At 41.4% G+C, this 23,174-nt stretch overlaps 1 protein-coding gene across 5 annotated transcripts in view; it reads left to right on the plus strand.

Annotated features, from left to right (window-relative positions):
- Window positions 1-264: 264 nt before the first annotated feature.
- The window catches only part of nsmfb (NMDA receptor synaptonuclear signaling and neuronal migration factor b), a 37,437-nt gene continuing 14,527 nt past the window's right edge, over window positions 265-23,174 (plus strand). The window contains exons 1-8 of one of the 5 annotated variants that reach the window (XM_029440404.1): window positions 265-570; window positions 11,682-11,743; window positions 12,742-13,488; window positions 13,710-13,782; window positions 16,184-16,189; window positions 17,862-17,930; window positions 21,762-21,814; window positions 22,948-23,037. In XM_029440404.1, the coding sequence (XP_029296264.1) occupies window positions 500-570; window positions 11,682-11,743; window positions 12,742-13,488; window positions 13,710-13,782; window positions 16,184-16,189; window positions 17,862-17,930; window positions 21,762-21,814; window positions 22,948-23,037 (1,171 nt within the window). In that variant the 5' untranslated portion in view covers window positions 265-499. The remainder of the gene's footprint in view (window positions 571-11,681; window positions 11,744-12,741; window positions 13,489-13,709; window positions 13,783-16,183; window positions 16,190-17,861; window positions 17,931-21,761; window positions 21,815-22,947; window positions 23,038-23,174) is intronic. The other 4 variants (XM_029440407.1, XM_029440405.1, XM_029440408.1 and 1 more) reach the window with 4 other exon arrangements.

Raw genomic sequence — 23,174 nt, forward strand, 5'->3', positions numbered from 1 at the left:
TCATGAGAATCTCAAAGGATAATACCTTGTTTATTTGTCGCACAGCGCCCACGGGAATAACATGACAAGTGATGACTGCGATATTACTTGTGGACTCAAGTGTCCACACCACACCGCCTCACATCATATCCACTATGTAATGAGCTTGTGTGAGCCGTGCAGGAGGCAGGCGGGCCGGCTTTCCTTTTATGGTCTCAGACACTTCGCTTCCTGGAGGCTCCGGTGTGCTGGTGGGGGCAGAGACATCAGAGACAGCAGAGGGAGCACACGAACACTCTGCCTCCAGCCTCCAGCCTCCAGCTGGGCTCCACCTCTGCAACATCCACTTTTCTTTTATCCGAAGAGATGATAATGATGAATATGAAGTTATTATAGTCGCCGCTCGTTGGATCCGGATGTTTTTTTATTTCCCCGCGTGGTGTTTCTTTCTCTCTCCTGTTTGCTGATCAGTCTGTGGAATGGTCTGCGTTTTTCTCTCCGGGGACGTTTCCACTTCAGCATGGGAACTGCGGTGTCCAAAAGGAAGAATCTGAGGAATGATGCGATATCTTCCGTGGCCGCAAAAGTTAGGTGAGTGTGTCCGGGGAGGGGGATGTGGTGGCGGGGGTCGCAGCGCTCTGAAGCCGCACGGAGGACCCTGACTGCTGATGTACCACCAGCCCATACTTCAACAGGGTTTCAGAAGGATGTGAAAGTACCAGAGAAGAGTAGCTTCCACTTTACAATAATAATAATAATAATAATAATAATAATAATAATAATAATAATAATAATAATACATTCTGATATTGTTCCAACATGGAGTAAAACAAAAAACTTATTTTTAAATTGTAATTTCGCTTCTAGCTTTTATTCTAAAGGCTTGTTTTTCTGTAATTCATTAATCTTCCCTGAATATACAAAACATCTTCCTGATGTTGAAAAAGATTTTGCCCACATTTTATTTGTCTCAAAGTAAAGCGTTTATAAAAAAATTCCCAGACATGTGTCGGCATTATGACCTGAACATAATGATTATACATTTGAATAACATTTATAATAGTATAAATAAAAATAAAAGAATCAGGAAATGCTTCATTTGTCGCTGAAACCATTTGTTGCTTGATATATGTGTAAACTGAACATTTGATCAGTGAACTGTTACAAAACCCAGCCTTTGAAGATGTCACCATGGACCTAATTATTAATAATGTGCAAATAAAAGATGCAATGTGTAGTTCTGAGCCACCTGACCACCTTAATCCAGCACTGCAGCCAGAGCGTGTATTTCCTTTGCTTTAGTGACGTGGCCATCTACAAACTTCCGGCTGAACTCACTGGACTTTGACTAATTCTAATGACATTTACCTCTGAATGTATGAGTCATGAGAGGTCTTGGTGTCAGGGATGTCAGATCAGTGTGTTCTCAGTCTGAAGGCTGCGTGATGACTAATGTTCTGTGGTCTGTGTCGCCCACTTGCTGACCTCAGAAGCCAGAAGGCAGACAAATGAAAGCTTCTGCTCTCAGTCATGTGTGCACACACCTACGTTCTGATCCTGTGCACAGCCACTCACACAAAAACACACACGCGTTAAAGGGTAGGGTATGTAATGTCCTCGCAATATGGATAGAGGTATTTGTTCAAAGATATTATGATATTTGACTTTCCATATCGCCCTGTCCTACTCTGAGCAGCATACTTGTGAATAACTTAGAGTATAAAAGATTAAAGTTGGAAACCGAATCCAAAATTCCAGGTGGTACCCAAAAGAAAAGAGAATTTTGCGTTTTTTTTTTGTTTTTGTTGCAGTGACAGGATCTGGCTGATTGTAATTGAATTGTAAAAAGGTTTTTATAAATATGTTTTTTTTCCTGTGAAATATTATGTGAACATCATATTTTGACCCCCTCAATTAATCAAAATCAATAACCGATAAGAACCGAAATCGTTATGCAGAACCGGAATAGTTAAAATCCAAACGATACCCAACCCTATAAAAGATGTGTGTGTATCTGTCACTGCTGCACGTGCATGTGCTGTCTGTCAGTGTCCTGAATTTGTTTTTTGCTGCGTGATAAAATAAAGGATTTATTGTAGCTAAATTGATCGGCGGGCTGGAGTATGCCCCCCCCCCCCCCCCCCCCCCTTTAATGGGGGTGGGGGGCATACTCCACATTATGCACACCTTCTCCAACTCTATCAGTCTCTGTCTTCCTTTTGATGTCTATCTGTTTACCCCCTCCCTCTCCGCCTCACTCGCTTTTGTCACACCTCACACTTAACTCTATATAAATTGCAGCAGTCACAGCCAGCATCCCCGACACTCATGTGAACCGCTGCCAAGGCGACTATGCTCGTACATACTTCCTGCTCCATGAGCGATCGAGAGTTTAACGTCTCTCAGCGAACAACAGCTCTTCCCCTCAATTGTTTCACTTCTGTGGTGGAAATTCTGATAACAAAGATGATCAAAGGATATTAAGTTTGTCTTTGAGTATTTCATTAAGCGAAAGGCTTTCTGCACAAATTAAATGTACTTATACAGCTCAATATATATTTACAGACCGCACAGTATACAACACCCTCCATCCTCAGACAGAAAGGATCAGAGCATACGGCAAAAAAACAAGAAATGCTACTGTGTGTAGAGTGTGGTCTCATCTTTCTACACCTCAGGTGACCCACAGGCGGTCAGGAAAAGGGTAAGAGACAAGTACTGCTGCAACTAGTCGAAACCAAAACTGGCTTTAATTAGTTTTGGCCAGACGCAGCCCCACTTCCTCCTATTCTTCACACAATATAACTTAGGTTATCTTGAGGTCATACCTCCACACAGTACTATTTCACTAATGAGTACCAAGCCATAGCAATAAGAAACAGGGCAGTAAGGCAACGCAGTGTTTTTCCATTACACTCCTGCTGGAGGATCTGAGATGATCTGGTGTGCAGTGATGAGCAGAGTTGTACCTCTCTAACACATCCAATCCCCCGTCTGTGTCTGGGTGTGTGGGAATAAAAATGCAGTGTAGGGATTATACTGGATCCTCTTCTAGCTAACGCAGCTCTCCTACTGCAACGATTGGTCAGCTTTGATTGACACTCAGATGAGTACTTTGATTAAAGCTTACTTGAAGTGAATTTGTGGATGTAAAAATGATTTAAAAACTGTATTTTCAAAGAATACGCATCTATATACAGTGACATCAGAAAAATGGATCGCTGCTTTTGACACTGATGAGGTAGAAAATAGATATTCATAAAACTCGACAAATCCCAGCCTTTTAATTAAGAGCCTTCTCGACCTTTAAGTGACGGAGAACAGCTGTGAGAAATGAATCTGGGGTAAGAGGAGAACCAGTGGCCAACTGGTCCCGTGTCGTGGCCAGCGTTAGCTAAAGATACCGAAAACATTCTTCCTTATCTCAAGCCAAGGTGTTGTATGCTGTACACAATGTAAGGCCCCTGAGGTTTGTGATATTGGGCTTTATACATAAAATAGACTTCAACTAAGGGTTAGATAAATGACTGATTAATATAGCAGTAGACAACTATTTGCTATGTAAAGATATAGTGTAGTAATGTGTACCTGAGCAGAGCATGACGTCTCTCTCCCTCTGTGTGTGTTGTGATCCCAGCTTCTCTGTGCGTTGTTCATGTAGCCTGGCCAGCTGCATATGAGTGCATGTGAGTGCATGTGAGTCCCTTACTTTAAAACGGTAAAGAGACTAAGAGAGTGCCTTGTGAAGCCAGATCGCAGAGTGAAGGTCGAAGCATTCAGCTGAACCCGACCTTTCAGATTTTCCTCCACCGAAGAATATACGTTTGATTTAGCTAGCGTTAGCAGGATAGCTAGCAAGCTAAAAATTACATTATGATGATGATGATGATTGAGGTCACTCGGCAGATGGAAGAAATAGCTCCTTACCAAACTGAATACGTTATTAATGTTACTTAAGTAACTCTATACTGTAAAAATCAATATTCCAACCAAGAAAATAATAAAATCTTCTTGCCTGCATAGTGTCCTTACTTCGTCTATGACATTGTTCACTAAAGGGTAACTTCCGTTGTTTGTCTCCCTTTGTGTGTTTCTCAGAGAGGTCTGAGATGCTAGTGCTTCTGAATGTTATGCATAAAAAACTTTAACACTGTGTTGCTTCACGTCATATTGTTGTGAAAGGTATCACATATGTTGTACCAAACTAGAATCTATCATGTAATACTTCCAACACAAACTAGCGTGTGAGGATGAGCTTTCTTCAGTCACGCGTCGCAGAGCCAGAACCAACTACAGGGTGATGGAGAGAGATAGAGAGACAGTGATGATGCAAAACGGTAAAATGCAAACTAAACTACCATAATTTTCGGACTATAAGACGCACCTGACTATAAGCCAGAGGGGATTCATTAATCATCATCTTCGTCTTCTTCCTGCGTACTAAAACCACCAAAGTCCTCATCTTCAGTGTCGGAAACGAACAGGCTCAGGGTGGCTTCGTCAGCCACTCTCCTCTCTCTTTCGATGTCGCTCTCAAAACCAACGAACTCCTCTTCGTCACTGTCGGAATCGAACAGCCTCTGAAATGCCTCAGCTGTGGCGGCGTCCTCCTCTTCATCACGCAGCATTCCAGCCTTTCGGAACCCGTTGGTGATCGTGGATGTTTTAACACTCCTCCACGCTGTCAGGATCCACTCGCAAACTTGAGCGAAAGTTGCTTTTCGCATGCGACCAGTTTTGGTGAATGATTTATCGCCACTAGTCATCCACGCCTCCCACTGTGCGCGTAGTGGCACTTTGAACGCATGATTGACACTGATGTCGAGTGGCTGCAGATGCTTCGTTGTGCCCCCAGGAATCACAACTGGAATGGAGTTTGTGCGCTTGATGGCTGCTTTAACTGAATCCGTTATATGGGTCCTCATGCTGTCCAAAACGAGCAAAGCTTTTTCTTGGCGAAAGTATCCTCCAGGGCGCTTGACGTAGCACTCATTCAGGCCACTCCTTCATTACGCTTTCCAGCATCCACCCTTTCTTGTTAACTTTAAAGGATATGCCGTTTGGGATCTTTTCTTTTGGCATTGTAATCCGCTTAAAAATCACCATTGGCGGAATCATTAATCCAGATGCTGTGCAGCCAAGAACACAAGTGATATTCGTTCTCTCGTGGCCAGTGGTTCTCAACGTGATGGACGACTCACCTTTCTTGTTAACAGTCCTAGTGAGAGGCAGGTCAAACGTCAAAGGCACTTCATCCATATTTATGATCTGGTCCGGTCCGATGGAATATTCCTTTATCTTTCTTTGTGTGAATTCGCCGAAGTTTGTTATTTTTTCCTGGTAGTCGGGAGGGAGTTGCTGACACACAGTCGTCCGCGCCCTGATGGACAGTCCCTTTCGCCTCATAAATCTGAAACACCAGGATGGTCCACCTCTAAAATTTCCAATTTTCATTTCGGTGGCGACTGTTTTGGCTTTCAGTCGGATCTGCACGGTGGAAACACCTCGGCCGTCTGTTCTCTGTGTGTTCACCCAATCTTCAAGAAAGTCTTCAAGTTCGGGCCATCTGCTTTTGTTACCTCTGAAAGCTTTTTTTGACTTTTTGCATTGAGATAGTTCTTCCCGCTGGCGTCTCCAACGTCTCACCATTGCCTCATTGATGCCAAGGGTACGTGCAGCAGCTCTATTTCCTTCGTTTACTGCCAGATTTACTGCCTTTAACTTAAAAGCTTAAAAGCATTTCTACGTTTTTTTTCCATAATGAGGGTGTCTCACAAACTGTCTCGCTCTCGTAATGTCCGTCTGTCTCTCGTACCACTCGCGGTTCCACTTTTACTTTTGCGCGCTCTTTCCCGGCATCCGGTGGACTGTAGCCTGTAAAATCCATAGATTTAGGAATTCCCCTAGTGGCCATTAGCTGTAAAAATCCATAGATTAGCCGCACCGTTATATAAGACGCAGGGTCGAAAAATGGGGAAAAAGTCGCGGCTTATAGTCCGGAAATTACAGTACATAAAATACGGAAAGATTATACGGAAAATGTCCAGACCCATGTCCAACGCTCCCTTATGTGACGTCATTGGACACAGAGTGAAAAACAAGAAGCTTTTGTCCTGGAGTTGCTCAAAACGTGTTCTTTTCTTTTCTTTTTGTCATTATCTTTTCTAAAACACATGAAATCATATATTTACTTTTCAAATGATAGTTTCCATGAAACCTTAAATATAAACTGAGAACTAAATCAACCTACATGCTACTCTTTAATCTTGTTTGTCCAGAGGAAAACTTGGTGGAAGTGTGGTCACAAGTAAACAGCACCAATCCTGAACAGCAGGGAGAGAGCTGTGTGAGCCGTCTTCCTTTGTTCTCTCATCCTTATGCTTCTCTTTGGTGGCTTGAGTCACACACCAGCCAGGATGGCAAACATGAGTGTGCTGAGTAGAGTTTACTCACAACACTTTGCAGGATTTACAGATGTTCATTAAGATATTCATGTTTTTTTGTTTTTTTTAAAGAAATACCTCTTTTCAAATAATGCTGTTGAAAACATGTGATGTTGTGAGAGCATCCAGCTACTTTTCATTATGCATGTGTTGATCAGGAGAATGAGGGAAAGTGTCTCGATGCATAGAAATGTGATAAGAAGTGTTCACAAAGAATTTTGAGAGACTATGGTGGGTGGACCCCAGAAGAAAATGTTATACATTTTAAAGATAAATGCATCAATCTGGTGCACTTAGAGGAAGAATGAAGAGGCTAGATCTAAAGAGGAACTTTGTGCACAATTTAATCATTAACACATTGAGTTGATAGAATAGATATACAAATATAATGCACTGTCCCTGCACCAACATAACCCACCTCACACACACACACACACACCACACATACACACACACACACACACACACACACACACACACACACACACACACACACACACACACACACACACACACACACTTTAGCACAGATCTCTCTTTTCTGTATATTGTATGTATATATAGTCTGTCTTATTAATGTATTTTCTTCTACCTCTTGTTTCCTTGGCGTTGAGAGTGGAAGGCAAATTAAGAGTTCCATTGTACAGGGAAACTTGTTTTTAACTGTGCACATGACAAAAAACACTTTGACTTGACCGGCTGGGCCTTTAAAGCCGACCTAGTGCCGGTCGTTTAGAGCTACCATCACCTTAATATTTAATATTTCAAGAATGTTTGAGTCACTTTTGAAAGTGCACAGCACAACAGTTTTAGGCATTAATAGATTCAACTTCAGTAGAAATGTGATTTCATGGCCTCTTTCATACAAGACTATGCGACCAGCAGCGCCCCCGGCCTCATCACTGCACAGATTAGCTCCAGCCACGGCCCACGCTGGCTATTAGTTATAAAACATATGGGTTCCCTCTCTAAAACATAAACCGGTTACACTCACTGGTGGTCTTTGAAGACCAAATACGAAGACTTTTAAACAAACAGTGCTATTATATATTATATATTTATTTTCCTTAATTATGTTATGGCATGTAGGCTTTATTACAGCACATCTTTATTATTTGATGCAGTGAAGACAAACCTAAACGATGAGAGAGAGCGATGCCTTAAGGTCTCATACTGAACACATGGGTGCAGCGAGAAAGGTATAATAGTAAGCAGGTGGCCTTATCAGCTCAGTATGCCGAGGAAATACTTTCACTATTTACAGTTCAATGTCAGAAGTCTCCACACACGTGTAAGGGACACGGTTTCCTTGCATGGACTTGTGTTTACAAGGCAGTCCACATATTTTTATGTAGGGTTGAGATCGGGACTTAAATACCATAAGCTTGATATGAGCTTGATTTAGCATCCTAAAACCACTTTGTGTTTTTATTTAATTGTCCTGGTAGAACAGCAACATGCGTGCAGCATTTAACTGTCCAGCTGATGGTTTCATGTTGTCCTTTCTGAATCCTGAGGTTATCTTCAGTCTTCATCACTCCGTCCACTTTCTGCATAACAGCCTCAGACCAGGTTTGTAGGTTTTTCCAACTTTCACGCAACACCGTGTTGGAATAAATACATTTGCTGGTCAAATATCTGACATTGAATAATATAAAAGCTGTGCATTTTCAGGGAAAAGATATCAGATGCTTTTTAAAGGGTCATTAAGTCAACCGCTGACCTTCAGTGATGACCAGAAGGAATTATCATGAATCTCGCGCTACACTGCCCCCCGAGCTCATGGATCTTAACTAACCTCAGGTTGACATTGTAATAACAGTCACACAGTCATAAGAAAGGACACATCTAGTTAAATAGAGCAGAGGTCAAAGTAAATGTTCAGTGACAAGATGATACAGGTTTCTTCAATACTCATCGTGTGTGTGTTCTGTTTGGGGATTTCGGGAGCGTCTTGAAACTCCTCTTGATGATAAGTTTGCAGAATGGGATGGAAAGAGAGTTTTGAAATCTACAAACTCATAACCTACCACCCTCCAGAGAAATATATGATGGTCCTTTACTGCTAAAGGGCAAAAAAAAACATTTTAGATGAATGAAAGCAATATCAGCCTAACAGACGGGTCTAACCGTCTAACCAGGAATGGCTCCTGCATCCACCAGTATTCTGCCTCGTCTCTCTTCAGATGAGATATTGCTGTTTCTTTCCCTGCAGCGCCTATTGATGAACCCACATACAGCTTCGTTGGAGATATGGAGAATTGCCTGACTCCTGACCTTTACTGTCAGTGGAGCGTTGCTGTGCCTCTTAATGAAGTCCTCAGCCTTTGATGAGCCAACATTCCCAGTGTGTGCTGTGCAAAGAGATAGGCAGTGATAGTGGTGACACAGAGACTTAACAATGGACACAGGCTAAGTAGTCTTCCTGATTGAACTTAAGCTGAGCTTCATTTGAATTGTCAGTCAAAGATTGAGAGATTACATTAAAACAGATGAATTGTCAGTTGAAGATATACAGCGGTATCAGTGGTCAATTTTTAATCATCAGTATTTGAGTAATATTTGTTAAGCCATTTGATGGAAATGGACACTCTTAAGTGATTGTAGTATCAGACTATAATGACAAACGTATCGGTGTATATGTGTGTGTGTGTGTGTGTGTGTGTGTGTGTGTGTGTGTGTGTGTGTGTGTGTGTGTGTGTGCGTCTGAGTTTCACTTAAATGCATCAACATACAACACACAACAGCGCGGCCACGTATGCCAACGGCCACTATGGGATGTCCCTGTATGTTTTCTTTTACGAAATAGCATGCCTGTCCGTGGAAACTTACCTCCGTCAGATGGAGATCATCACAGTGACACATGCAGTCACACACTACATGATAACACAGCCTCCCTTTTAGGAAAAATAGCTGCTGTATCAGTTACAATATATTGCTGACATGATACATTTGGGCTGCTCACAGTGTCCTCCACTTCTGCTAAGGCGATGTTTATGCCTAAAACAGTCTAGAAGACCCATAATTTGGTTTTCATGACACATTTTAGTTACATTTTCACCTACTGAATACTTTTTAAGTCATTGTTTAATTAAAGGCAGCTATGTCCTAGCTAGGTTAAGTTGCACTGCACAATTTAATGCAAATGTAGCTTGTAGTGCTATCAACATCGTAACAAAAACATGAACAGCATTAACATTACGCCCCTCCAAACACCACTACACACTTTAAGCAGCATGGTATGCTGTGTATGCCAACCCGATCAACAGAACATTGATCTGCTCACCCACTACATTTATGTACATTGTCTGCTTATTGATATTAAAGCTGCACAAATCCAATTGTTCAGAGGACCACATGTAATGAGCTGAGAATGGTATTTCCCCAGGTGTACAGAATATGTCATTTTTAATGTTCATTGTCTTACGTCCGTCAACTTTACTATTTTGGTTCATTCTAACCGCTCCCATCAGCACCATTTCTAGCAGCAGGCAGCTGTTTCCATGGAAAAGCTCTGATAAACCCACTGTCAACACTGCTTGCTCTTGTTCAGCAGCACAAATTTGTGGGTCAAAGCTCACCAGAGTTACATTTTTTAAAAGTTGGCAGAGATTCACCAGGCCAGCCCGTAGCAACAAAGTGCGGCTTGCGGCAAGTGCCATGCAATGCCTATAGAAAGCTGCAGCCGCTTCTCTGACCTCAGCGAGCTGCAGCCTTTTTTATTCTGCGGCAAAGTGAGGCCAAAGTTGGTAATAGTACTTTTTTTGTGGACAATTGCCATAGAGTACCAACAGCCAATCTGTAGACAACGTCCTGTGACTCCTGTGAGATGTTGACCTATGTAACAAAGAGTTTCTTCCCGCTAGAAACACATGAACACGCTTCCCGGACGCAGATTTCTTTTATTATTGTAGTGAGCTGCACTTGGCACTCCCCGATGTGAATTTGGTGTTAAACCTTAAAGAAGTCACAAGAGAGTCTGCATTTAGTTACACATACACATTACATTACAATCTGAAGCACTTTAACTCTAAAGGTCCTTACAGTGTAGATGTTGCTCAACCACTTATTTACTCATGTTCCAACCAAAATACACGTATACACTTGAGGCAACCATGTATTCACAAAATACTCGGCATGTATTGAATGTACACAAACATACACACAGAAAGCACACAGGACACATGGACAAGCAAAAGCACTTAGTCGAACTGAGAGGCTGCTTTTATTCTTGTATCTGTGGGACTGAGGCTCCTCTGTGTGCTGCTCCAACACTGCCATTAGACATGAATGTGTCTCCAGGCATCTACACAACAGCACTTTGGTCAACGTAGTTTGTTTTTAAATGTGCTTTATAAATAAATGTGACCTGACTTGACTCTATCTACACCCTACACCAGCCCTATTTCTACACCCTGCACCACCCTATATCTACACTCATTTGCATAGATAGGGGCCAATTGTACAGTGTACAATAGGTCCTTCAGACAGATAGCATGCTGCATACTGTATAAAGGTTGATTGGCCCCATTATGTGCCACAAGGCCTGGTGGCTCTTGGAGGGTGTACAATCATTTTTCTCCGGGCTGGCTTTAGCGCTACAGGATACAGGCGTACTCCTGTAGCAATGCATTGTACAGGACATGGCATAAAGTTTCCACTAATGCTTAAAATGAATGCTAATGGTTGTGTAAGTTGCTTTGGACACAATTTTAAATCTCCTGTGTTTTATTCCAAAAGAGAATTTAAATGTTTCAGAAACCTGCTGAATTCTAACTAAAGCCTGACAGCAGCAGTGCTGACAGAATTATCAGAGGAGTCCTCTCTTGTTCTCTTGTTCTCTTGTTCTCGTCTCTATGTTTTATTTACTAGAGACAGCCTGCCACATAGATAGTCTGCACAACACGCCAGTTCCTCACTGTTCCTGCCAATAGGTGTGCTTTCATAACATATATATGTGCTTTCATTTATTTCCTGGCTTTATGGCTGACACATGCGATGTCACAGTCCCCTATGGAGCCTTTCAGCTGTGCAGGAGAGGCAAGCTGTAGTGCCAAGCTGTTTCCCAGAGTCCCAGTCACTGTATAAGAACACACTGTTACTGAGCATGGAATCAGGACACTCTTACACACTGCTGTGGTGGTGTCATCTGACTGGTGACTGGGAGCATGTAAAAAGCTGGAGAATCTTGACTCTTTTTGGGTCACATTTGTGCAGTAGAGCTCAGGTTTAACTACTGCACTTGTTTTGTCTCTACAGAGCAGCCAGAGCATTTGGAGAATACCTGTCCAATACCCACCCAGAAAACCGCAACGGAGCAGGTAGGTGAAACATTAAATTCATCAAATTGAACTTGAACAAGGAAGACCAAAACCCATACTCATAGTCCCACTCCTACAGCAGAGAGTACAGCCGTCTTGACCCGGTAGTATACTGTATGTTATCCAAAGAATCAGGCTTTCACCACAGGTTCCAATTACAGCAAGTTTAAAACTGGACCCAGGTAGGATGACTGCCATATGGCAAGTCATTAGAACACTTCACATCTATTATTTTAAATCTGTGGCTGAAAGTACTGGCCTCAGAACCAGTTCTTTAGAGGGTGAATGATCAGGACTTTGTCCGCATTGGCACACCAGCATTTAAAACAGCAACGTGTCACTGTGAAATCAGTTCATTTCAGTAGATTAACTCACAGGGGTGAGTGTAATTTGTGTAAATCTCTTGTGTGAAGTTTATCTTTGGTGAACTTTGACATGTGTTTTGAGCAAACACCCTGATTTTCTAACTGAAAGTTGGATAGCTGTTCCACTTTCTGGTGTGACACATGCTCCATACCTTAAAAACAAAACTCTACCCAAATAAAAAACCTGCAATCAAACTTCATACAATGTCACTGGAACATATCTAAAAATAGAAAGTGTTGGAAATAAAATAATAAATAATTAGCCTTGTTATGTCAAGTAAACTCTGCAACATGCATGTCAAATATTTGTTTATCCACAGCACAGATGACATAGACAAACACAGCAACCTGCAGCATGAGAAGGAGCATCTCATCCATTTCCAAATCTTTCATCATTCCTCTCTCGCTCGTCTCTTTCACTCGTCCACCTCTCTGCTTTCCCTTCTCATCCTCCCGAAAGCTTTTCTGGCTCACAAATGTTTACCACTCTGTTACCAAAGCAATGAATCAAAGTGCAAGAAACAATCTCTCTGTTCATTTACATTTGAGGTTTTATCTGTATACTGTAGATTACAAACAACGTGATTTATCTTTCACTTTGTTTGCTTTCTTGTTACATCTCTCTATCTGCAGATCATCTATTGACATCTGACACCTTCCCCAGCCAGGACTGCGAGTCTCCAGCCATCAGCCGCCTGCATAACACCAATCTGACACCACAGAGCCACTGCTCACCCATAGCTAAACCCAACCAGTCCAGCCAATCCAATCCTAGTGCTCACCCTCAGTCCCAGCCTCAGGCTAATACCCTCCAGGCTCAAGCACCTCCGTGCCCCTCCAAACATCAGCTCTCTGTTGAACGCAGTCTCTCCACAGAGGAGCCACCAGGTGGCAGAGGCCCAGAGAGGAGCGTGGTAGTGAAGCCGGCCAGGGTGTACACAATCACCAGGGAAGGAGGGATGACCCTGGGGGGCTGCGGCAGCGAGGAGAGCCTGGAGCTGGAGGTGCTGAAGGCCCCTGCCTCTGCCAAGCACAATCCGTCCTGCACCAGCCAGCCACCCGCCACTGCCATCCGTGGTAGCCATCACAGCAGTAGCCATCACCGTAGCAACCATCACCATGCCCACCAACATCACGGAGGCCCACCGTCAACCTCACAGCCACTGCAGAGCTCAGGGAGCACCAACAACATCCGGGACTGGGGGATGAGGAGAGGGGGGTCGCGGGACGACAACACCCCAGACTGCGTGGCCTGCATTCGGGCTCCGTGTCAAAGCCAGCGCTCCCTGGACCTGGACACCTCACTGCAGGATGGAGGGAAGCACCGCAAGAAACTGGAGAGGATGTACAGCGAGGACAGATCGTCTACGGAAGACAGGGGTAAAGAAAGCTTAACTTGATATGAAGAGGGAACATAACTGTACATATATACATCTTGGTGCATGTATTTAATACCTAACCCGAAATGTTAAGTGAATAAAACAGTGGAACAAGGTGCACTTCACCCATTCACCCCTCTCGTCATCCTGCTTTCACCTGCCTCCTCTGCTTAGAACACTCTACTCGCTGACACGCCTGTCTTTTGTTTTCTGTGTTTGCAGAGGACAATCCTAATAGCTGGTTCCCCAAAGAGAATATGTTCAGCTTCCAGACAGCCTCCACCACCATGCAGGCGTGAGTATGGCATGGAAATGCGCCTTCCCTCCCACTCTGTACATGACAGTGTCTTACTGTGTAGGCAGGATATGGTTCAGCCTTTTCCTTCCAGCAGTCACAGCTCAAATGTAGTCTACTACTACACACTCTTAATGAGCATTCACACATTCTCCATGAAGCCAGTACAACTTGTTATGAGTCCTCTTCTGTTATTTACATTTGATGTGCTCATACTGAAATTACTTTTTTAACCAAATTGTAATTACATTTTAAATTTGATTAAGTATAATGTATTAAAAAATACATATTTACTGAACATTGAAATGAAAACTCCACTGACAAATCATTTTCTGTGTGTTCCTTAGCATTAAACTGCCATACTAATCAAACAATTAGGTTAAATCAACTTTTCATTTTAATTTCAAACAGAAAACTTGCAACCTAAACTTTAAATAAAGATCACAAACTGAACCTTTGCATTTGAATGTGACTGATGTCCTGCTGTTAGCACATCTCCCTCATATTTACTTAATATCAATTAATATGCTATAGAAATAAAAATGATTATAAAATATTATTTTTTATTTTGTCCTATGTCATGTGCACACAAATGGGAATTAACATTTCAAATTAATTAGATTTTAGAGGTTTAAGGTTAATATATGATCATTGTACAGCACAGGGTTGTGCAACCAAATGTGAGCAGTAGTCCCCTTATGCTACACAAGAAACATTTGTATATGGTGGAGAAATGATGATGGTTTATATTATTATTATTATTATTATTATTATTATTATTATTATTGGCAGCCACAGACTTCCATACTGATTACCTTGGTCAGCTTGAACATATTTAGTAAAAGTATGATGTCAGTGCATTTTACAGATTCAACATTAGATTACACTGTTTGATTGGTCAATGCTTGTTCTTCATCATATCCTGTCTTATTAGAACAGGATAAGGAAACAAATAGCCCTCATTATTCATATACAGCATTATTATCCACACGAGACAGAGCAAAGACATGATTTGCTAAATCACTTAAAATTAATAAGTATTCTAAGGATTATGGATACTGTCTAATTAGTGGATTTGGAAACTGAATGCTATTTCTAACCCAAAGGCCTGGTCACATCAGAGTGGCACAGTGAAATGCATCTGTGCTTCCTACCGTAATATTAGTTTTTTGTAGCTCAGTGATGCAGTAGCTGTGGCTGGCGGGTTCACCCCTAACACCATTTTGTCCGTTCTGGGCCGTTTTGTTCTCGCCATTGTACATCATTTCATTCACTACAGAATTTTATTAAGGGGGACAGAACAGTTATATTATATATATTATATTATATACACAGCGTATATTGTACCTTCGCCTCCTTTTCACAACAAACCTTTGCTGTTTTGAGTTTTTTATACTCCAACAGAGGAGGTTAAATAAAGTGCGTGGTTATGATACATTATACAGTTTACACTCTGCAGCTCTTCGTCCCCGGCAGGTCAAAGTTTAACTTGATGCAAAACATTTGCGTGAATTTACATATTCACTACGAACAAATCCACTAAACCTGCCGATGATTGAGCTGAATGCTGGTGTGACCTGGTCTGTACTTTTGACATTCATATGCTTCCAACTAAAGATCCAAACGTAACATCAACTACTGTCAAGAGTCTTAGAGACCAGCGTTAGAAAGTAAAGAATTTGTGTTAGTCATGCACACACACACACACACACACACACACACACACACACACACACACGCACACACACAAACACACATACATACACCTCCACTTCCCGTGACTAGTTAATTATTACCTTTCACCAAGATCTTATAATTATCAGCCTCAAACTGACAAAGCTCCCCCACCATGATCTTCCGTTTCATCTCGCCCACGCTCCCTCTTCTCTCTCCATATGTCCTCATCTCTGCTCCCTTTGTCCATCTATTTCCATCTGTCCGTATCCCTATTAGGGTCAGACTGATATATGAGCCTGACACTGACCTTTGATGAAAGGTACTAGACCATCAGTGTCCTCTCTTGTCTCTTTTCTTGGGTTTGTTGCAGTTTAATTAAGTCCTTGACTGTTGTGATGAGACATTTTGTTGGGGATCAGGTGGACATTTACTTTATCATCATCTGTCTTGTACTGTTCCTCACTTTTTTTTCACCATTCATATCCAACGTGTCCTAATTAGACGGACGAGGATTCTGTCCTTACTCACTGACATTTTGAGTTAAAGGTCAGGACTTTTTCACTCGAGGTGAGTATCCTGGGTGAAAGTGAGAAGTGCAACATGAAGTGCTGTGTGATATGTGTGTGAGTGGAATATTTGACCGGCTGTTTATGCTGATGTCTCTTTCATTTTGTCCTCTCTTCCTCTGCTCTCTACGTGGCGGCTCTCCAAACCACGACTGTAGAATATCGTGAGTAACTCTTTTGAACGCCCCCACTGTTCTTCCTCATTGCTCTTCCTTTTCTCACTCACTTTCTCAGTTAGGTAACATGTAATTCTGCTGTGTCCTTAACCCCCTGAACCTCGGCGTCTAAGAGACTGGCAGTTTGAAGTTATACACTTAAGCGATACTCAACCCAAGTGCAGGGAAGGTGAAGTACCAGAGGGATGCAATGAGACAAGTTGAAGTATTGTAGTATTGTAGTATTGCTATACCTGGTCTGAAGTGTTCTTTCATATATTACATAGCAACACACTTAATATCTGCCTAAAGCTGTCAGTTTATGCAATCATCATGAAAAGCATATTAGTGAAAGCAAAGCATTGCTTCCAGCTAAACCATTTTCATTGTGCTTATATCTAAAGATATATACAGAGAGAGCTGATGAATAGGACATGTAACAATATGTATTTATACTATATCTAACATTAGTGTCAGTATTATAAAAGAGGATATCAGATTAGCACTAAATAGTCAAAAGTACAACTTTCAAATTGTATGAACTATGATGTAAAATGAAATATTCTTGTCCACAACAAGCTATAATAAGAGTTTTAACTGGCGGCTGTGAGTTAGCTGTCAGCGGCAAATGGACTGCGCTGTAGCTAATGCTAAAGCTCCTGGCTGTTATCTGGCACTAAGCTAGTACATCAGCAGGTAGGTTAGTAAACTGCTGTTGTAATTGATTTGGTAATTTTGTAATGTCTTTCTTTTCCTCACGACTTTGTTGAATTTGGCGGGAAATCTGCTGGATTGCTTAATGGTACAGAAAAGGAAGATGGAGTTTCTGGTTATGGCAGATAGTGTTCATGTTTTTCAATGTAACAATAGTGCAGAGGCAGATCTATGAAGGCTTTTGGATAATAAGCAGACTCCATTGACTTCAGCCCATCAGTCTGTCCGTCAGCCATAACCAGGCTGCAGGACATACGCTGTCCCAGATGATGTCATGATGTCTGACATCCTGTCAGAGCCATTACTGTCCCCACACTCACCAACTCACACTGGCAGAATGACAATTAATGGTTTACAAATCTTTCTGAAATTAAATGACGTTGAAGACTCAAAGATGACAGTCAGTCAGTAGCAGGAGCTGATTGGCTCATACTGGTGGTGACTTGATAATGTAGTTAACTGGCTTTCCTGTTTACTCCTCAGTGTCTCTTCTTGTAGATCCCTATCTTGCATTGTGGTCCTAGTGTGTGTGTGTGTGTGTGTGTGTGTGTGTGTGTGTGTGTGTGTGTGTGTGTGTGTGTGTGTGTGTGTGTGTGTGTGTGTGTGTGTGTGTGTGTGTGTGTGTGTGTACCACAGTACTTGTCTTCTGCCTCTGGAGGATAAAACGTCCTTGTGCTGCTAACTCTAACCAAACCTGTATGGACTTAAACCTCCTCGCCTTGAACCCTTTATTGTTGCTCCAGCCACCCTAACTAGAATTATATACGCCCGACCCAACTAGACCCAAATCGCTTAAATCTGGTCAATTTCTCTCAATTTAGGCCTAGTTAAAGAGCACTGCAGCTCAAAACCAAAAGTGTTAGGACTTCAGTGGAGATTATTTCTGAGCTGAATCAGATACGTTGTGTAAAGGTTACTTACCCTTTGGGTTAGTTTGGGTTCTGACAACGCTTTGACGTCCTGGCAGGGCTTTCCGAGGCATTGCTGAGACAAAGAGGCGGAAAAGAGAGCAGGAGGCAGCCGCCGTGATGGAGAGGTACTGTGTCCTGGCTGTCCTGTCCTGTCCTGTGTGCTGCTACACCGTCTCCCTGACATAGATCTGAGCTTTAAAACTCTTTTTTCTTAATGGATCACTTGGCTGATGTTTAACCACATCTCTACGTATACTGTATTTTTTCAAACAGTGACTGGGGCTTTTATTTACCTCCAATGCAGAAAACCAGGCCTTCTACTGTCCATGAAGGTCAACACTTCCTGCACAGCTGTTTCACACTAAAAGCCTTCCAGTGTCTTATAGTCCCTCCTGGTAATGGAAGGCTTTTAATTTGAAACATCTGCAGCAAATATTGAGATTCATTGACAGTAGTTTAACTTTGCATCACATCTGACGCTGCTGTTGTACTGATTATTGAATGAAGCCTGTAGAAAAGCACATTATGGTGAACTGAGCCAGTTTGTCAAAGTACAGAAAATGATTTTCTACTTTACACCATTGTACTGTACCATGCCCATGGAAACACTCAGTTCTCACTGGTGAACTTGAGATGATGGACAGCAACATGCAGGTGAGTCAAATACCCAGAGATAAGGTTGTGAATGTTGGTGAATACAAGGGAAACATTTCCCAGGCCCATTTATAAGGTTCTGGATAATTGGACTGACTTCAAATTTCTAGTGAGTAATCCTACGAGCAAAAGATAACACTAATAATAGTACTACTACTAATAATAATAATCACCATTATAATCATTGTAATCCATCAGCAGTCTGTAGCTAATGAATTTAAAGAACATCCATGCTATTTATGATAAAATAATCTCAATCACATTTCAAAATCATGACGACAACTGAGCCACACCCGTCCGCTGATGAAGACTGTGAGATTTTGAGTTAGTGTTGCACAATCCTACGAATAATAAAATGTATATATATGTATATAATATATATATAATATCTGTTTGACGGTCAAACCGGCCAAAGTATGAGAATATGATGGAAAATCAGTCGGGATGATATGAAATACTTTTAATTATTAATATATCCATTTTTAATCATTAGTTCCCAGCAGTATATAACACCAATTATAAATGATATAATCGATTTAATTGATGCAAGCTGGACCAGGTTAGACATACCATGGATGGATTTTCTTTTTTTAAGAATTAATTTACATTTTTGATAAAATCATCACTAGCTGTAATCCTGAAGCCAGCGGTAGAGCAGGTGCCTCCTGCAGCATCCACTGTTACAAAACCACTGCTTATAGCAGGCAAGACACAGACTTATAAATATAAACTTAATTTAAAGTTTATTAAAATGAAGTGAAACAATGTCATGCTAAAGGCACATTTCTATCATCAAGTCTTCTGTCATCTCGCAGTTATGCTGTTACGCAGGAAAGAACACATTCTCTGCACTCGTCCTCAACTGATGATATAGAGCTATCACAACCCTCCTAACAGTATCCTGTCATGTGTGTGTGTGTGTGTGTGTGTGTGTGTGTGTGTGTGTGTGTGTGTGTGTGTGTGTGTGTGTGTGTGTGTGTGTGTGTGTGTGCTGGCAGGTGTTCCTCACATAACACTGAAGTGTAAAAGCGGGGTTAATAAAGGGTCGTAGCTCACGGCTCTGTGACCTCACATCCACCAAGCTGAGGCACGCCGTGTGTGTGTGTGTGTGTGTGGGTGTGTGTGTGTGTGTGTGTGTGTGTGTGTGTGTGTGTGTGTATGTGTGTGTGTGTACAGGGCTGTGTCACGTACTTTCAGATTTCAAAGTTTTTAATAGAAAGAAACATTCCGTTGGTTTCACAAATCGAATTATGCATGTTTGAATAAGCAAGACTTTTTTTTTTTGCCAACCATTTGGAAAGGTCACAGCCGGATTGAGATGGTTGGGTGACGTAGTTGCAGACACATGCACACACACCAACGGGAATTTCAGTGTGATTTTAAAAGCTGTCACAAAAACCAACGCTGGCTGACTGATGGATCCCCTCTGAGTCATCCCTCTATTTTAGGCTCTGCCTTCACAACTACTGCAATCAACACTGACATGTCAACATCGCTTTTTGGAATGTCTCCAAAATGCACTCTGGATAGAAAATGTCTTGTGTACAAACATGTACATGGGCGGGTGTGTGCTTTGATTGTACTGGCACTTTGATGAACCTCGCTGCTGGTTAGGGTCACACTGATATATCACGTTGATATCGTCTTTTTATTAATGACACCAGAGCCTTTAGTTTGACAGCCATGTCGTTCACAACAGTGGTGCAGGAAAAGCTATCCATAACTAATCTCTGGTGGGTCTTATTAAAAATAACGAGCTGTGGGGTTTATCAGTTACCAGGCGCCTCATCACAGTTTGTCTTTTAGTTCACCACAGAGCTTCGTTAGCCTGCAAACTCAAAACCACCTGTTTAATTGGGTCCAATATATTCTTCATTACAGGGAAACAAGTCTCCTTCAACATCTGAGTAGCATTAGAAACCTTTTGTATTTTGACAAAGTCTTAAACGGCTTCTGGATGAGCAGAATGGCGTGTAGGATAATATCTTAGTCTTGTTCTGTCCAGACCTGTTAATGCCCTGTTAATGCGTGCAAACCATTGAAAGGCTAAATGCCAACAAATATGTATTGAAGCAGAATATTTGGTGAGATAACTTAATGTTTGGATCACATAAGTCTGAAACAATCCTGCGCAGCCACCACCACCTGATTCTACTAGTAGTAATAATAGTGCAGCCTCATCTTTATCAAATTCAAATGTCAACGTTATGAATGAAGCTTCCAACTATTTAGTACAGTTCCAAAGTCCGTTTCACAGCTGAAGGAATAAGACTCAAATATTGTTATACACACCATAAAAAAACATCTAAACAACACATTAATCTATCACTTATTTATTTTTGTGTAATATTATTTTATTTTCCACTTGCACTGAATCATTACAGTCAACCTTGATGAATAATAAAAAGCATGCGCCGCTCTTTTTCTCCACTGGTACAAAAGAACCATGAGTTCCTCTCACAGATGCATTGAAATGATCTGGACCGAAGGAGCTGTCTGTGAGAATGCAAATGTCCGATTCTTTGGGACCGGACATCAGACAGACTGTGTCTCAGGAGCGAGTGGGCGTGCTTAAGACGTCTCTATCGCGGCTGGCACAAAACCGAAAAAAAAAGAGAGACTGGAGAGACGACAAGATTGAGGAGGAATAAATTATTGTTATTAGTTATCAAGGTTTTCAATTTTTTTTATTGTAGCCCATCTGGATGAAAAGTCTATTCCACCTGCTGCAAATGATTTTTTTTTACCCTTTTCCCCATCAGGTAGCTGGAAATCACAGGTGCTTGTTTACGACATAAGTAAAATATGAACGTGGTATTTTATATATATTATTTTCTGTATGAAATATTAGAAATTGAATCCATTTAGAAAAATATATCTGATAATAAAACTTTTGGTTCAGGTCATTCACATTAAGCAAGGATCCATTTCCAGCTAACATCATTGTTTGGATTAAGATAAAGTTATAACTTAAGAAAAGGTTAAATATCTTATATTGCAGATAATTAGGGTATTGAAGAGTATTTATTTTTCAGAATAAAAAGTGATGCTTTATAATACATAACAGGCACAAATTGTCACTTTGAGGTACTCTTTATTTTTAGCGTATGCTAACACATTAGCATGCGCTCGAGACGAAACTACCTGCTGGAGCCTCAGAGCTGGTTTTGGTACGGATCGTTTTGTCACAGCTCCGGTTGGACTTCTGACTGTTTTCTATATATGCGTCATTCTTTCATTCTCTGACTCCATTCCTTATTCTTGATGTCTCTGTCTCCTTCTTCTCTTCCTTAAAATTGAAGAAACTTCCGAAAACAGCTTAGGATGGTGGGCAGCCGCAGGATGAAGGTCCAGAGTAAGTCTTTCCCTGTAGCTGTATGCATGTATGTATGCTGATGTCGGTACGTTTTCATGCATTCATTGTCTACAGTGTGTACCATAACACCAGGATGTATTTGTGCTTTACGAGCAGAAGTACCATGCTGGTTTAGTAGAATATTGTGTCAGAGTAGGTTTATGAATCTGACATTAAAAACCTTATTCCTGAAAGTCCCAATAGATGGTGATTTGGTCTGTTGTGTGTATGTAAGTGTGTGTCTGTGACTGTGCACCTACTCACATTTACATTAGAAAATAATTGTGTCATTGTTATCGTAGTGATTGTGTACTGGAAAGTTCAAAGGCATTTGTATCTAACACTGATGACTCGGCATTTCCTTACATGTGTCTGTTTGCTGTAACATCTTTGATTTGATTTTCACATTTAATGGAGCAATTATTGATATTATATTCCACCATGTTAAGTCCTTCACAAAATCAACTTTGACTGACAGCCCCTCTGTCCTTCAGTCTATGGAAACCCCAGTGACTCTAAACTGGGAGACTGAAGTTTTCTCTCAACGTTCTGCAAACATGAACAATATGTCAACATGCCATCATGCTATCAGTGTGAATGTATTTAAATCATTCTAACATTCAACATGAACAAAAAAAAAATGCGGCTCTTGAGTGGGCCTTGGTAATATGAATACAATCACCAATATAAATAAGAATAGTGTCATCTTGATATATATATACTGATACATATAATACCATAATAAATGCATGCACATTTTATTTTCCAATTGCTTAAATCATTTTGCAAAAAAAATGTCTTATGTGATAGTAAATAAATATATTTGGGTTTTGGGCCAAAATGTGACGGGCATGTTCCACTATGTTCTTTCCAAAGTTTCATGGTTTAATCACAAGTGTCAGTTGTAGTCTGGAGTGTGCTCTAACAGCGGTGTCACCCTGGAATACATCACTGCAACAAGTTGAATCAGTTACTTTAACAATAAGGCCAGTTATCTAACAGAGACTGTTCTGCACACATACTGGGTCAAACAGCAAAACCCTTGATTTCTGGGGTAGGGTACTTTGGAGTGTGTGTGTGTGCATGTGTGTGTGTATGAGAAAGTGACTCTCTTCACCCCCTAACTCCATCAGCCTTTGTCGACCGCCGAGGCAAGAGTTTCAGCCGCTCGTGGAGTGACCCCACCCCCGTCAAGCCTGAGTCCCTGCATGACTCGAGAGACAGTGAGTGCACGCTCTCTCACACACACACCAACACAAGCGCAGATACTTACTCTACGTAGCACATGCACTTTTATACACACACACACACACACACACACACACACACACACACACACACGTAACTTTACATGTTTGCT

The sequence above is a fragment of the Cottoperca gobio genome, chromosome 9, assembly GCF_900634415.1.
Source record: "Cottoperca gobio chromosome 9, fCotGob3.1, whole genome shotgun sequence".
Lineage (NCBI taxonomy): Eukaryota > Metazoa > Chordata > Actinopteri > Perciformes > Bovichtidae > Cottoperca > Cottoperca gobio.